The 18,381-nt window shown below is 35.2% G+C and overlaps 1 protein-coding gene across 3 annotated transcripts in view; it reads right to left on the bottom strand.

The window, feature by feature from the left end:
* The window catches only part of LOC138711169 (protein FAM91A1), a 75,368-nt gene that overhangs the window by 50,017 nt on the left and 6,970 nt on the right, over positions 1–18,381 (bottom strand). For all 3 annotated transcript variants that reach the window (XR_011335353.1, XM_069842523.1, XM_069842522.1), the window contains exons 2-5: positions 17,072–17,366; positions 12,403–12,584; positions 6,537–6,637; positions 4,144–4,303 (exon numbers count right to left, since the gene is read on the bottom strand). Coding sequence is in view for 2 of the 3 variants with exons in the window: in XM_069842523.1 (XP_069698624.1) it covers positions 4,144–4,303; positions 6,537–6,637; positions 12,403–12,584; positions 17,072–17,366 (738 nt within the window). In the remaining variant the exon portion in view is untranslated. The remainder of the gene's footprint in view (positions 1–4,143; positions 4,304–6,536; positions 6,638–12,402; positions 12,585–17,071; positions 17,367–18,381) is intronic.

Consider the following 18,381-nt stretch of genomic DNA (forward strand, 5'->3'; position numbering starts at 1 on the left):
TTCCTCTCTCGAAGTGAGAGTCCAAGTTTCACAACCATACAGAACAACCGGTAATATAACTGTTTTATAAATTGTAACTTTCAAATTTTTTGACAGAAGACTAGATGACAAAAGCTTCTCAACCGAATAATAACAGGCATTTCCCATATTTATTTATTTATTTTTAATTATTTATCACTGATTTTATTAAAAATAAAAAATGATATATCATTAGAATAGAAATATCGTTATTATACAATAAATTAAATTCAATAATCATCAACAAAAATAGGTAAATATCCATATCATGATATTGGTAATTGACAAAAACTGTAATTCATTCTTTTTTAACAACACTTGAGAGTTTTGGAACTTTGGACATGCAAAACTAAGAACTCATAAAAGCCTCATATTCAACACTCCAATTGGGAAATGTAAATATAGTACAGAGTGCAGTGATACGAAAAACCTCGTTTCTGAAGTTAAGCAGAAAAAAAATTAGAATATACAGACGCCCAAGAAGCAGCAGTTTAGTTCTTTTTATAAGCACTGATTTATACAAGCTTAACATCAATGTCATATCACGTGTGTAGAATCTTTGGGTATATCAGTAGCCCATTAAGTATTGCCGAGATTCTGCTTCTATTGTCGTGTGCTATAGATTGCTTGTGTTCATGTACAGTCTTAAAAAAAGTTTTGTCGCGCAGATACTTTAAATGCGGCAGTGTGCCTGATCACAGGACGAGCAACCTGGTTCACAAGAGGACTAGTTGAGGTAATAAAATTAGTTCTGTTTCGTTGTATGTCTGATCATGCGCACTGCCTCCTTTCTGGGACTTATAAAGTATCTGTGCGACAAAACTTTTTTCTAAGACTGTATCTAACTCATTTGGATTTTGTTTTAATATGTACGATATTGGTGATCAAGACAGTGATAAATAATGGTATGTAAATTTCCAATCCGATATTTGGCTTAGTAACTGGGGAAAAGAATAAAAAAGAACCTAGATTGGTTAGCTATGGAGTTCGAACCCGGAACCTCTCGAATGCGAGTCCCAAACATTACCGACTGAGCCATCTTGCTGACCTATAGCAGTTTTAATTAACAATTTCTTATTGAAATTCATAAACTGCTGTTCTCGAACTGTTCCGAGCATGGATGGCAATTAGTACTCAAATATTTTGTATCTTATTTTAGCAAGTTCTTTTGCTTAATATTTATAACCCATTTTTTTTACATCTGAAATCATACAGTACAATTTAACTTAACAGCCATGTTAAGAACACATATCAAGCGTAAGCCAGTAGGTCTACAGTAAAATATGTATGCATTTGTTTTTTAATCTTCGGCGAAAGCAAAAAAAAAAAAAAATGTAATTCTAGGTTTCGTCCTATGTTATTACTGCAATTTAAAACCTAAACAACACGGTTCCTTCAAAACCTTCGTTCTTCTAATAAACCTTTCGCTTCTGTATCATCACTATAACATATAAACAGCTGAGTTTCCCAGTAGTGTTAGTTATTTGCAGCTTGAATCGCTAACTGTATCACACGCATGTCTGTCTGGTAGAAAAAGTAGCGAAGTTTCCTTACTGTATACTGTGATAGTACTGATAAATCTCAAATGTCATACATTAAAATATCACAAATCTAAGTGACACAGAATGGATGACTTCTTATAATGCTCAAAAGCTTACAGTTCCATCATTCATATATGAAGCCACAGTACAGCAGTTAACTAAGATTTCGCATCCTGTTCATCCCAACATTCACAAATATGTATTTACAGATTACATTTATAGAGAAAGTCACAGTTAGAGCTGAATTAAGGTGAAGATATTCTGGAATATGAAAGCTCGTTTTACTTTGTCACATGATTAATTGCACTTGGTTGGCCACTGAGTGAAACAGGTGGTTTTTAAAGTATTTCTTCTGTAAGTACCAATTCAGCACACAAGTCAACTATATGAATAAAAGAAACTTCATTACAAGCAAATTTTGTTATCTTGCTTACTTTTTAAAAATAACTTATGTATACTAAATGGCTCCCATCAGATAACTACCGACGAATTTCATGTTGAAATGAATTTATTTTCCATGTCATGCAATTTGACAGGTTACATCAGCAGATTGTTTATGTGGATGACGTGAATATGTTAGGACTATTAAGGAAAACACGTGAATTACTTGAAGCGAATAATGAGACAGGTTTGGAAGTAAATCCTCAAAAGACGAAGTATATGATTATGTCTCGTGACCAGAACTTACTTAATGGCTTTTAAGGAACCCGTAGGTTCATTGCCGCCCTCACATAAGCCCGCCAGCGGTCCCTATCCTGTGCAAGATTAATCCAGTCTCTATCATCATACTCCACCTCCCTCAAATCCATTTTAATATTATCCTCCCATCTACGTCTCGGCCTCCCTAAAGGTCTTTTTCCCTCCGGTCTCCCAACTAACACTCTATATGCATTTCTGGATTCGCCCATACGTGCTACATGTCCTGCCCATCTCAAACGTCTGGATTTTATGTTCCTAATTATGTCAGGTGAAGTATACAATGCGTGCAGTTCTGTGTTGTGTAACTTTCTCCATTCTCCTGTAACTTCATCCCTCTTAGCCCCAAATATTTTTCTAAGAACCTTATTCTCAAACACTCTTAATCTCTGTTCCTCTCTCAAAGTGACAGTCCAAGTTTCACAACCATACAGAACAACCGGTAATATAACTGTTTTATAAATTCTAACTTTCAGACGTTTTGACAGAAGACTAGATGACAAAAGCTTCTCAACCGAATAATAACAGGCATTTCCCATATTTATTCTGTGTTTAATTTCCTCCCGAGTGTCATTTAGATTTGTTACTGTTGCTCCAAGATATTTGAATTTTTCCACCTCTTCGAAGGATAAATCTCCAATTTTTATAGTTCCATTTCGTACAATATTCTGGTCACGAGACATAATCATATACTTTGTCTTTTCGGGATTTACTTCCAACCCTATCGCTCTACTTGCTTCAACAAGAATTTCCGCGTTTTCCCTAATTGTTTGTGGATTTTCTCCTAACATATTCACGTCATCTGCATAGACAAGAAGCTGATGTAACCTGTTCAATTCCAAACCCTCTGTGTTATCCTGAACTTTCCTAATGGCATATTCTAGAGCGAAGTTAAAAAGTAAAGGTGATAGTGCATCTCCCTGCTTTAGCCCGCAGTGAATTGGAAAAGCATCAGATAGAAACTGGCCTATATGGACTCTGCTGTAAGTTTCACTGAGACACATTTTAATTAATCGAACTAGTTTCTCGGGAATACCAAATTCAATAAGAATATTGTATAAAACTTCTCTCTTAACTGAGTCATACGCTTTTTTTAAATCTATGAATAACTGATGTACTGTACCCTTATACTCCCATTTTTTCTCCAATATCTATCGAATACAAAAAATCTGATCAATAGTCGATTTATTACGCCTAAAACCACACTGATGGTCCCCAATAATTTCATCTACATATGGAGTTAATCTTCTCAAAAGGATATTCGACAAAATTTTGTACGACGTCAACAAAAAGTGATATTCCTCGAAAGTTACTACAGTTAGTCTTGTCCCCCTTCTTAAAAATAGGTACGATTATGGACTCCTTCCATTGTTCTGGTACACTCGTGACCAGAACACAGTACAAAATGGAAATATAAAAATTGGAAATTAGCATTCGAAAAAATGAAAAAATTCAAGTATTTTGGAACAACAGTAACAAATATAAATGACACTCGAGAGAAAATTAAATGCAGAATAAATATGGGAAATGCCTGTTATTATTTGGTTGAAAAGCTTTTATCATCCAGTCTGCTCTCAAAGAAAGCTGGAAGTTAGAATTTATAAAACAGTTAAATTACCAGTTCTGAATGGTTGTGAAACTTGGATTCTCACTTTGAGAGAGGAACAAAGGTTAATGGTGTTCGAGGAACGCATTTTCCCATGGAAGCAGATTAACTGAAGGCATGCACTAAACAGTTCAGTGTGGAAATTGTAAATATAGGTAAGAATATCTTGCCCATGTACTGCACCAATAATTGGGTAAAAGGTTAAAAATCACAACAGAACCAGAAAGTACAAGAATGGAACAGGAGGTAAGAGAACAGAATAGCAAAACTTGAAAAGCTCACCTCTCCTACAGAAGTGTGCTCATCAATAGACACAAAAATCTTGTAGAGTAGTGTCTCGAAGTAGTCGCCCAGCACACGGTTCATAACAAACCCTTCTAATGGGGGAAGCACAATGTAGTCATCATCCTCAATGGGTACATCCAGGTAGATCAGGCCTTTTCTGTTCGTGTACAAATATTAACTATTAGACAATAAGGTGCAGTACATTGTAGCATTACAATTAATTGTCTGGAATTTAAAATATTAAACAGGGACTATCTTACTCTATTAAAGTTTCAACAGAAGAATAAATTAAGTGCCGAATTATAATGAACACCAGAGAAAAACCTAAGTCACATAATATATAGAAATTAGATTAAACATTATGCCACATCAATAAAATTAAGAATGCAGTTATATTGTCAGACTCCAAAGCAGCTATTCTATCAATAGTCTCTAAACACACACCTTCATCTCAAACAGCAGAAATAACTAAAATGCTCTTTCAATTAATATCACTCAAAAAAAGAATTGTATTCCAATGGATACCATCCCATTGTGGAATCCTGGGAAATGAGAATGCGGATGCTTTAGCAAAGAAGGGCAGCACTGCTACTTACAGACCTGTTACTAAATCTATGTATTACTCTGTGAAAAGGTTTATTAAATCTACATACTTTGACTTCAACAAACAAAATTTGATAACACAATCCCAAGGGAAAAAATGGAACTCTCTGCATCATAATCCACAGTTAATTCCCGATTTACCACGAAAATCGTCTGTAGCTGCATTTATATTGGCTACAGGCCATGGTTGTTTGGCCAAACACCTGCATAGAATTGGAATTATCAGTCCCCTAACTGCCCATTGTGCAACTCAAACCAAGAAATGGATTCGGAACACCTCAAAATCTGTGATTCGGTGGCTGGCCATGACAATATCTTTGAAAAATATTGGAGTGCAAGAGGTCAAATGACTTTATTGTCAAACGTCTGGCATTAGAAAACAACAACAACATTTTGATTGGTTAACCTTTAATTGATTAATCGATTGGTTAATCAAATTTTACTCGTAATTCAATTTAAACAGCATTTGTAACTTTGAACAAAAAATAAAACCGAATATTTTACAATAATTCCATATGTTATAAAGAAGGAAAGAGTATGTCTTCACAAATACCTTTAATCTTATTGATGTGTATCGCAAATAATTATTAAGAAGCAACTGGCACTGATGATGTAGCTATACAAAATTTTGAAAAAATAAAAAGAAACTTCGTCCCAGCAAAACACGCCAATACTTCACAATGAAAAGATTAAGTAATTTTTGGTGCTACAGAATTATCTGTTATGATTACCATTTTTTATTAATGGAAAAAAAATTCGCTCTGGCACCGAGGATCGAACCAGGGTCCACCCAGTTCAATACACTGGGTGCTCTAACCAATGAGCTATGCTGCAAGACTCAATCCACAGCATCGGATCCAATCTTTCTTCTTTGGTATTTCACAAGTTTATTAGTTATTTCAGTTTCTTTACCACAGGATATAGGTCTCAATATTAGGTTCTGCAATGTTGATTGAGAATAACTAAAAGTAGCAACATCTTGGAAAACAAGAACATTAAGATGATAATGGAGACTATTCCAATTATGCTTCTTCTATAACTGGACAGTTTTCCACATTTCTTACAAAACACTGTTTATTTCTATCCGTCACCTTTCTGCAATCGTTTAATTTAAATCCGAAATTTTCACGCAATGATTCATAAAGGAATTTGTAACTAAAGTTCACAAATGGATCATTCCATATCAACTGGTCTTGTATCTAAAAAAATTATTTTTCATAAAAAGTCTACATAGAGTTCCACCACCTTTTTCCCCAGAAGAAATGCACTGATGATAATAATGATGATGATGATGATGATTATTATTATTATTATTATCATCGAATGAAAAACAAAAAGGAATATCGTTTAGTTCATCAACTCTATATCCAGTCGCTTCTCTGTACTGATATAATTTTTTTCCACTAAGAAAAACGACCTGAAATTATCACTAATGGTAAATATATATATATTTTTTTAATCCAATGCCACCAGGTTGTCTTTCGACATTTCTGAGCTTCTCTCCTGGCCATGGCTTAGTTGTAACCCACTTCTGAGGTTGGGGCACCTGGAAGGCGGAGTTATATTACCCCGATGATGTGATAGGATGATTATGATGATGTGGTGCCAGGAGAGGTCTTAAATCTAAACTTAACCTAAATTCCAGACCATGGACGAACACAGGAATAATCCCCTTTAAGGAAAAATTCCTGTGCTCTAACTGGGAATCGAACCCGGGACCTCATGAACTATAGCCAGAAGCGTTGACCACTAGACCATGAGGCTGGTCTAATGGTAAATATACTTACTTGTATAAACTATGAACCAAGTTGTAGTCGAGGTCGCCAGCTTTCTGACATCCATGATCAATAATTCTGTCTATTAACTCCTTCTCTGACTGAGATATCAACTGTAAAGAACAACAGAACAAAATAATTTAAATGATTGATTAAATGGCAAACTTACTAGTGTTAAATTATATAACCACGTGTGGCTTACAGCCATTTCGGTGCTCCTTCACACCATCATCAGAGCCTACTCGCTTTACAATGTCAATTTTTTATTTTCAGCTATAATTGTAAGTATTTTCCATGCATCAGTTTTACGCGAGATAAATTTCAACTTAACAATAAAACAAAATCGTCTTAATTCAATCTATTAATACAATGTAAATTGTCACAGACACGCACGGCTGAGCTAGATATACGGACTCAACAAAAATATCTTGTATCATATACGCCTAAGTACTTACATACAGTTACAGCATCAATGATTTTCACAGTAGTCAACATGAACAACAAAATTTAAAAAACAATAAGCCTACAAAAAACTCCAACAACATACAATACCATACTACAGATAATCAGTGAAAGTGCGTCAGAAAGACAGTGTTTTTAACCAAGAACAATAATAACAACCCAATTTTACGATATAACAGGCTAACACAGCCAATCATAAATATGATAAAAGTGCTATAGTGTTTACAGTGTTTTATAGTGTATATTTTACCTGTTTATATTTATGTGTCATAATATTGGTTTTAACATAAATTTCCCATTTACTTATGTGTGCTTTCAAAAGAAAGAATTTTAACAGAATCATAACAAGCAACCACACACTGCATCAAGTACATTTATAGTAATTTTAGCTAAATTAAGAAATCATGATAGGTCACACGCACGTGAATAACCCACTACACAATAAGAGGCTAGGTCTTCACAACACATATTGACATACATATCTGAAGATGATACACACTGAGTATCGAAAACGTTAATATAAATCCAAATACATTAAGATAAGCAAAGGTGGAAAATAAAAAATTGGCATTGTAAAACATTAAGCTTATCGGCATCTCCAAAATGAAACTACTCGCTTTAACTTTAACACTGGCGATTGCAGTACCAGATTTATAGAAGACATATCTACACCTGCTGCGAACAGTTAATCTGTACAATTTACATGTATGCCTGTTTCTATTTATCTGCCTTGGACGGCTAGATTATTTGCGATTATTACACTGCAGAAGTTTATGCATTTAAAATCAGAAAACATGCATTTAAAATTAATGAAATACAGTAACACTAAAAATAAAATCATATGCAGTAAAAATTACAGTTCCGCCAAATGATTTCTTCATTCGCTGCTTTCTTCTGACCATATATAAAATATGTTCGTAATATAAATAATGTAATAACAGTAATACTGAAATAATAACATAAGACACTACTAGTGTAAGACACGCGAAAATACGAGAACCAATAAAATAAACCACTAAAAATATCGTAGTAGTTCATACAGCATGGTTACATAACACAATTAAAACATAAGTGAGGTACCTTCCTATGGAGATGTCTGCGAGATTTCTGGCATAAAATTACGGCAACAGAGTTCATGTGGCAAGAACAGTGTAATTTTTGGAGAAGAAAATTTGAAAGAAATAAAGATTTTGAACGAGTTCACTCTCCCCCTCCCCCCATTCAGATTTTACAGAATTCATACGTGGTATATAAGAGTTGACAGATGTACAGAGTAAACAATAAGAATGGAATATTGTTAATAACATCATAAATTTTAATTTTACAAAAAAAAAAGTGTTATACAAAAGCAACAGGAGATAAACCATACAATATGATACCAGTGTTCGAAAAAAGTTATGCAGGTATACAGAGTGTCACAGTAAACTTTAGTTTTTAAACAGCACCCTGTATTAAAATTTACATATTCCGAATTTCTATTAAATTTTACGTATCAATCAATCAATCAATCAATCAATCAATCAATCAATCAATCAATCAATCAATCAATCTTAATGTATCCAGCTGTTTGCCGACAACATAAAGTCCACTGTAGTCTATTCAGTTGTTGTTTTTCACGAGAAATGAGGGGTATTTTGATCGATGTTCATTATAGATGCCTGTTGCTAGTAGCCAGAGTTGGGGTGTAGTCAATATAATATATTACAATTTTACGTATGAATGTGTAGAACATGGTCTCCTAGAAAATAATTATAATCAAACACTACAAGGCTTATTCTTTACAGTTGTGTTAGGTATTTATTTCACTGTCCTACAGGCTTATGAATACTTAGAAGCACTATTTTTTTACCCGTTCACCATTTAATGTTTTTCAACTATTTATTAAACTTGTTTCGTGGACTTTAAATTTGAGTCAAATGTCTTTCCCACGGTTACATGACTGATCTGTTCCATCTCATATCTACAATGGGCTGTTTACTTGATAGACTGGGACATTGTTTGGCTGTGAATGGTTCTCATTTTGAGTATGTGTGGTGAAGTTTCAAGTTTCAAGCCAACGAAACAAGTTTAATAAATAGTTAAAACACATGAACCGGGTGAATGGGTAAAATTTCTACACATTCATACGTAAAATGTAATGAAAGTTCAGAATATGTAAATTTTAATATAGGGTACCACTTAAAAAAATAAAATTTACTGTCACATCATGTATGCCTGAATAACCAAATTTTTTCGAACATTGGTACCGGTATCATATTGTATGGTTTAACTCCAACAGCTTTTGTATAAAATATTTTTTTGTAAAAATAAAATTGAAGAAGTTATTAGCAATATTGCATACTTATTGTCCACTCGTTGTGGCTGTGGAGCCACACAAGCATGGTTTTGGTACCCCAATGTGCACTAGGAGTGCAGTGTGCAAACGGAATTTTCACAGTCATGTATACACATACTTCCTCTTTCAGTGTATAGCATTCGCAGTTTCTACTCGGTGACAACCAGTGGCGGCTGATTGAGGCAAGTGAGGCCGGGCCTCAGTCACTTGGCTTAACTGAAACCAAATTTTGTGTTTTTATATAATGTATTAGTTATTTGAATGAAGCATTTGAAAACTTTATGATGTATATAGACCTGTTTTGCAGTAAAATTTGCTCCTGAGGCCAGGATCGCTCGTGCCGGGTCTGGCTTGTGATGTATATAGATCTGTTTTGCAATAAAATTTGTTCCTGAGGCCAGGATCGCTCGTGCCGGGTCTGGCTTGTAAAGTATATAGACCTGTTTTGCAATAAAATTTGCTCCTGAGGCCAGGATCGCTCGTGCCGCATCTGGCTTGTAAAGTATATAGACCTGTTTTGCAATAAAATTTGTTCCTGAGGCCAGGATCGCTCGTGCCGGGTCTGGCTTGTAAAATATATAGAATTATTTTGCAATAAAATTTGTTCCTGAGGCCAGGATCGCTCGTGCCGGGTCTGGCTTGTAAAGTATATAGATCTGTTTTGCAGTAAAATTTGTTCCTGAGGCCAGGATCGCTCGTGCCGGATCTGGCTTGTAAATTATACAGATCTGTTTTGCAATAAAATTTGTTCCTGAGGCCAGGATCGCTCGTGCCGGGTCTGGCTTGTAAAGTATATAGACCTGTTTTGCAATAAAATTTGTTCCTGAGGCCAGGATCGCTCGTGCCGGGTCTGGCTTGTAAAGTATATAGACCTGTTTTGCAATAAAATTTGTTCCTGACGCCAGGATCGCTCGTACCAGGTCTGGCTTGTAAAGTATATAGATCTGTTTTGCAATAAAATTTGTTCCTGAGGCCAGGATCGCTCGTGTCGGGTCTGGCTTGTAAAGTATATAGATCTGTTTTGCAATAAAATTTGTTCCTGAGGCCAGGATCGCTCGTGCCGGGTCTGGCTTGTAAAGTATATAGATATGTTTTGCAATAAAATTTGTTCCTGAGGCCCGGAACGCACGTGAAGGGTCTGGCTTGTAAAGTATATAGATCTGTTTTGCAATAAAATTTGTTCCTGAGGCCAGGATCGCTCGTGCCGGGTCTGGCTTGTAAAGTATATAATCTGTTTTGCAATAAAATTTGTTCCTGAGGCCAGGATTGCTCGTGCCGGGTCTGGCTTGTAAAGTATATAGATCTGTTTTGCAATAAAATTTGTTCCTGAAGCCAGGATCGCTCGTGCCGGGTCTGGCTTGTAAAGTATATAGATCTGTTTTGCAATAAAATTTGTTCCTGAGGCCAGGATCGCTCGTGCCGGGTCTGGCTTGTAAAGTATATAGATCTGTTTTGCAATAAAATTTGTTCCTGAGGCCAGGATCGCTCGTACCAGGTCTGGCTTGTAAAGTATATAGATCTGTTTCGCAATAAAATTTGTTCCTGAGGCCAGGATCGCTCGTGCCGGGTCTGGCTTGTAAAGTATATAGATCTGTTTTGCAATAAAATTTGTTCCTGAGGCCAGGATCACTCGTGCCGGGTCTGGTTTCTGAATTTCCTCTATTTTCGCGGGCTTTGAGCTTGTGCTTAAAACGTTGTAGCGGAGGCACAATTCGTCTGGCCTCGTGGCCTGGTCAGGTTGCACACCTCCCAACCATGGGCTGGCCTCAAGGGTAGAGTGGGGTGGGAATAGCAATGGTGACTTGTCTTCCTAAATAGGCCATAAATAACACAAATTCCAGCTCTTTGGCAGGCAGAGACCCACACTATTCTCTCCCCTTATGTCTTAGTTTATGACTTAAGCGAGGGTGTTGTACCATTGTACTTCGTAGTACAGTAGTGAATCTGGGCCAATGTTGTTATATATTTCGGGAAAATATAAACAGAAACAAATGCGAGAAATAATGCTGGTGTAGTTAATTCATTGTTAGAGTGTCCTTTTTCGAGAAGAAATAATATTGAAAGAATGGAAATTTTAAATAAAGAGAGTGTCTATCGAGATACCTACGACATCGCTGACAATTTTTCTGACACATAATCTTAAAACGCGAGTTTCTATTGCATCCTGGTATGGGCAACATAAATGGTTAAGTGGTAATGTAGTGCAAAATAAACTTCTCTGTTGGCCTTGCTGTCAAGAGCAAAAATTAAAAGAAAAGAAAGAAAGGGTATTTTCGATACACAATATGGGTTGCTTCATCACACTGAAACAATCACTGAAACTCACAGCATAACAGCTTATTTGGTGAGTGAAATTATTATTTTATAATAATAATAATAATAATAATAATAATAATAATAATAATAATAATGATAATAATACAGTAATAATGATATTAATAATACAATAATAATAATAATTAATATCGTAAATAAACATTTCCTATCAGAGGCATTAAACTAGTTGCATCTGGCCTCACCGAGGATTTCGATCACTGGCCGCTACTGGTGACAACAATGTTTATGTATTACATATTTTCGTTACATCCAACTCAGAAATGTCACCTCTGAGAAATTAATTATTAGATGTAAAAAAATTCCCTACTATCTCATAATAAAAGCAGTAAATATTTTTCTCAGCTTGAGTAGCAGCCATTCCTGATAGGTTATCATTTTCGAAAAAAATCTGAAATCCTTGGGTTCAAACATGGCTGACAGCAATGGATTATTAAGGTAAACATTATTATATGTAGCGAAGGGATGAAGAAGCCTGGGACGCCCAAAATAAAGATGGTAGCAACAATCCTTTGAAATCAGAACAAGTGGAAGTCCCTAATCCCTGTATGAAGGTAATGACATTATTAGTATGGCTTCCTTCAGAAGCAAATTTGGGAGTCCCATGTCATAGAATTGCAGCAAAAACCTCGGATCAAATAGTAAACATAGTAACCGCAAATCACATGACATTTTATTACAATATTATAAACCTTTCTTTAGATATAGCAAGCAAATTGGTCTTATACTCTAAGAGAATATACAAACCTTGATGTCTTCCTCAATAACGCAACCCACTTCAACATTCCACCATGGTTCAACATTAACACCAGCTGGCTTTGGCGGTAAGAGATCTTTTATATTTTTCCGGCGAAATAATTTGCGTCCTGAGCGGCACTGGTTCATCAACTCTATATATTCATTACGACCAATACCGAGAAGTCGTAAACCTACAAAGGAGAACTTTCTATAGTAGATAAAACTATTGGAACAACATTCCTAAATTAACATCAACAACAACAACAATAATAATAATAATAATAATAATAATAATAAAATTATTAGCAAAATTTACGATTTTAGTGACATATTTATACAAAATTTGACCTTTCAATTTAGACTACTGTTGACATTTTAATGACTATAGTACTCGGAAATATTTAAAAATGTCAACTGTAGTCTAACTTGAAAAGTCAAATTTTGTAAAATTATACCAAAAATCGTCAATTTTGCTAATAATTTGCCCAAGTCTGTATTATTATTATTATTTTATTTATTCTGGTGGTGTTAAGGTCATAAGGCCTTCTCTTACACGCCACCAGAAATACATACATATATATACATACACAGTGAAAAAAAACAATTAATAATGTTCATTCAAAGAAAACAAGAACGTTTACAATTATTACAGTAACTTACTTATTTATGGCTTTTAAGAAACCTGGGAATTCATTGCCGCCCTCACATAAGCCCGCCATTGGTCCCTATCCTGTGCAAGATCCAGTCTCTATCACCATATCCCACCTCCCTAAAATCCATTTTAATATTATCCTCCAATCTACATCTCGGCCTCCCCAAAGGTCTTTTTCCCTCTGGCCTCCCAACTAGCACTCTATATGCATTTCTAGATTCGCAATTTCAGATAGGTTAAGGAATCTTAATTTGTGTATTAGTAGGTCTGTATCAAATGTGTCAAAAGCCTTACTAACGTCAATTAGAGTCAATAAAGTCAGTTTCTTTGCATCAGAGGCCTCGCGAATATCTTCATTGACCGTTAACAATTCTGTAGTTGTACTGTGTCCAGTTCTAAATCCTCATTAATGATCACCAAGTAAGTTGTGCTCGGTTAGATAGCTCATTAGTTGTTTATGAACAATACATTCCAGAACTTTCGATAAAGCTGGGACAATGCTGATAGCAAATCTAGTCTTTCAGGTGAAGCTCCCTGTAAAGCAGATTTGAATAATTTCAAGGGAAAAATTGTTCCGGGGCCGGGTATCCTTCCCTTGAAATTATTCAAATCTGCTTTACAGGGAGCTTCACCTGAAAGACTAGATTTGCATAATATATACGCTACTGTGTACGTTAACAGAAAACCACAATTCCAAGTCACACAGAAATTGTGTGCACTCGTTGTGGGTCTCTGGCGTTTCGTCAGCCCACGCGAGTTGTGTGGATATAAAAAAGGGAAAAGTTGAGACGGTGTCGGGTGGAGTTCCCGGGTAGCTCAGTGGCAGAGTGCTGGTACGTTCAACCAGAGGTCCCGGGATCGATACCCAGCCCTGGAACAATTTTTCCCTTGAAATTATTCAATGCTGATAGGTTTGTAATCATTCGGATATAAAGAAGTCTTAATCTTGGGAAGTGGGCTGGTAAAGGCTTTTTTCTGTAGGGATGAGAAAGTGGAAGTCACAAGTGACGCATTAAATATATGGGTCACTGTTGGCAGTATTATCTTTAGAATTTTGTGCACCAACCTAATGCGTATTTTATATATTCTTTCAGCTTTAGTGGTGATTCGTTTTAGTGTCGTTCTTAATTCAATTTCTGTTACATAACAAAAATAAAATTTGTCCCTCATTGGAGGAGGAGTAGTTTTTTATGTCCTCAATTACGTTTGCTTTTCTGTCTCACCCAAAGTCAGTGTCTGCATTGTTACTAAGTGGTCATTTAGCCTTTCAAGAGAAAAGGGGATGTTATTTACCCGAGTTCTGGAATTTCTTAATCCTATTGTACGCATGTTTCTCCATAGTTTAGAGGAATAAGTGACATAATTTAAAATGTCATGAAAATGTCTGATGTATACATCTTGATTACACAACTTTTAACACTATATCACTTCGGAATATGTATTAGATTACTTTCGCGTGTTAAATATTAGATACTGTACCTTGTTGACTAGTTTCAGCCTATTATGGGCTATCTTCAGAACTGGTTGGTGCTGGTCTTCATGCCTTTTGTTTGCATTTCCTGTGGGGGTGTGTTTGTGTAGTGTAATATTGAGTTAAAAAGTGTGTGTGTTCTGAAATTGAGTTGTGTGTTGAGAATTTCATGTGGATGTGTTTTTGTGTGCCTGTATATTTCATATTGTTCTAGTGTGTTTAGTTTCTGGCTTTTAGGTTTAATATGTAGAATTTCCATGTCTGTATACACTACTTAAAATACATACCTCTAAGTCGCTCCATGATATTTCCTCTCTTGGACGTTTTTATAAAAATCTTAACAATAAGAAATATATTTCTGTCCATTAGCCACGTGCATGTTTCATACTATGTAGGTTTATAAATTATATCTTATTTAATTACACTTACCTGAATATAAATAGTGTTGAATTGGAATCACAAAACGACTGAATTATGTACTGATATTAACTTTAATACTGGAATTACAAATTATTAATTACGTTCAAATTTCACAAGCTTAGTTATTTCCATTTCATCAGTTTTTTTACTGCAAACCAAAATTATTGCTGTCAACATAATAATTAGAAAATAACTGCCAGTTGTCCTATTTGTCAGTCTTCGAAATTCGAAACAAAGTTGGTAAAAGAAAATTCAACTTGACATATAGTAAATCACTATAACCCATAGAAAAGCCAATGTACTATGGTAGGAACGATCATGATTTTAAAATCATATGTAGGAAACAGAAAACGGATGTAGGTAAATTCTCATTTTTAAATAGAACTATAAATGATTGGAATGACCTACCTGCAGCGGTCTTTGAGGGCTGTCCTTCCTTAAGGAGATTCAAGAATAATTTAAAAAGTTGTATATAAAGTGAAAATTAAAATTAAGATGACATTCAACATTTAATTTTTTTAAGGTGACATGTATTTATCTAGGCTGACGAGTTTACTTCCTTGTTTTGAATTGTAAATTATTTAAAACTAGCGTGTAAGAGGGCCTTAGACTAGAAATGTTTAGTTTAAATGTAGTTCTGTTTATAAGTATGCATAAGGATGTAATTATTTGACTTATTTGAACTGTTGTATCAGTGAAGCAAGGTGAGTCAGTGAAGTTATGGTTTTACAGTGCAGTGAACAGTTCCGATCAGTGATAATTTATAGCGTCAATGAAATGTGTTCTATAGTGTCAGTGAAATGTGTTACAGAGTGTCAGTGAAATGTGTGCTAAAGTGTCAGTGAAATGCGTCATAGTGCCACTACAGGGAATGAGATGAGAATAAAGTGAAAGACTATTGAAACTTATGTAGGACCTATAGATAATTATGTAGGTTGTATTGTAAAATTAGGTATTTTATTTTATGTTTTATTATTATTGTGTTAAATTGTATTGTGTATTATTATTGTATTGTGTGTAAAATTGTATATGTGTTGTAAAATTGTATTGTGTATTGTAAATTTTATTGTGTATTGGTTATCATTTTATTGTGTATTGTTAATATTGTATATACCACTGCCACGGGTGCTTGCCCACTTGCAGTGTAAATAAATACATACATACATACTATAACCCACTAGCATAATATGTAGAAATAGGGGAAAAATGGTTAGGTTTCACCCTTAGGGTATTAAGGCTGATCCGGACTATAAACTGTGACAAAAAAAAAAAGAGAGAGTTACACAAAATAGACCTTTAAGGTCACAGTGCAGGCCTTATGACTCTAAATTTAATCTACAATCTACAATTATAGTAGATCATTTCACTGTGAAGACTGACAGAGATCAGAAGTCACCATGTTATACTCATCAGAATTAACAGTATACAGTAAGAGGCTCAATAATAAAAACCTGATGTTCCATATAATCCAAGCAAAAAAATATAAATAAAATAAAATGAAATAAAACTTTGAATTTAGTGATGTTCTATGGTAGGTTATTTAGTTCAAGTTTCAATTCGTCTTATTTTTTATAAATTTTAGTTTCAACTACATTATTATTTTTTACTGGGTTATTTTACGACGCTGTATCAAGGTTATTTAGCGTCTGAATGAAATGAAGGTGATAATGCCGGTGAAATGAGTCCGGAGTCCAGCACCGAAAGTTACCCAGCATTTGCTCATATTGGGTTGAGGGAAAACCCCGGAAAAAACCTCAACCAGGTAACTTTCCGCGACCGGGATTCGAACCCGGGCCACCTGGTTTTGCGGCCAGATGCGCTGACCATTACTCCACAGGTGTGGACTCTTTATTTTTCCTTCACATCTAGGTAGAGTAGAAATGTAAAATTAATCTATGAATCTTATGCTAATCAAAACCAATATTTAAAATTAGAAATATTCGCCTTAACCAGTAACAATAAACTTTCATTAGAATTCCAATAATAGTGTGCAGCACAATGATAGTTGACCATCTAAATGTTCCCTTCCTCAAATTCAAAAGTCTGAAGTCATCACTGATTGCTCCCTTGTAAATCTGAACGATTCAACATTACATCTACAAACAAATGCATAAATCCGTCACTTTGCTACTCACAATCTGCAGCAGTGAAGTTCGGCAGCGAGTCATAGCTCTTCTCCTGCTCCATGATGTTCTCCATCACGGAGATATAATACTGGAACGGCGTCACGCGCAGGCCCTTCACAACCACATCCGACAAGTGGTAGGGGTACAGCATCAGGTTCTCCTTGCTGTAGCTCAGCAGGTCTTCATAGTACCGACGCTCATCTTTGCGCACAAACCTCACTAAATTGCCACGATATCGCAACTGATTCTTTATACTGAAGTTGACGATACATTTCTCGTATTCCTTGTGCGAATTACCTAAACTCTGAAAAGTAAAGTTTATGCATGAGTAGGGAACGGATTTCTAGGTACATATATTTTTTGTCTACTAACAAAGAGAGGACATGCTCTGTATATCACCGAATAGAATAATATTGTGTAAGATGAAAGTACAAGACATACTGTTTAAAGTCATACCTGGTATGGGTGGCCAATGAGCCCTCGTTTTGGAAATATTGGCTATTGTTTGTGACATACTTCCGTTAGGTGCCTAATAGGGAAGCATTAGACTGTGTAACAGCGCAGCCCATATGGTTGGATGCTGAGTTGTTATCCAGGCAACCTGAGCTCGAATTTTAACTGGTTCTATATTTTTTTCTTTTAATAATGATTAATACTGTGATCACAGTTATCTATTTACATATATCATATTTCTCAATGTATTGAATGCTTCATCATGTTTTAAACAAATTATTAATTAACAAACATTGTATTGTAAAGGATAAACAATGAAATACTGCTCACGTAGGAAGGTAAGATGTGTCACTGGTGTCTGTTCTATTTCTGTAGCAGCTATTCCATTTCATTTTGTACCAGATTCATTATGATGTCATAAAAACACACAAAACATACATATTTCCTGCACCATGCACAGCAAATGAAAGAAGGTTGTCCACAGTCACACACATTTTTCCGCACTTCTGCTGCGAAACAGATATCCTTCACATTCACAAACACTTCTCGTTCGTTTATCAATTTTGATGCAAACCACGCATATTTCAACATGGCTTTGAATATAGGAACTGAAAACTGAAAGTGAATTAAAACAATAATAATAATAATAATAATAATAATAATAATAATAATAATAATAATATCAAGCTTTAAAAAATGAGAAGGCATTAGGATTCGAATTCGGGTTGTCTGCATGACAACTCAGCATCCAACCACATGAGCTACGGCCTTCCACAGTCTAATGCTTCCCTATTAGGCACCTAACGGAAGTATGTCATAAACAATAGCCAATATTTCCAAAACGAGGGGTCATTGGCCACCCATAC

Source organism: Periplaneta americana, chromosome 12 (assembly GCF_040183065.1).
Source record: "Periplaneta americana isolate PAMFEO1 chromosome 12, P.americana_PAMFEO1_priV1, whole genome shotgun sequence".
Classification (NCBI taxonomy): Eukaryota; Metazoa; Arthropoda; class Insecta; order Blattodea; family Blattidae; genus Periplaneta; species Periplaneta americana.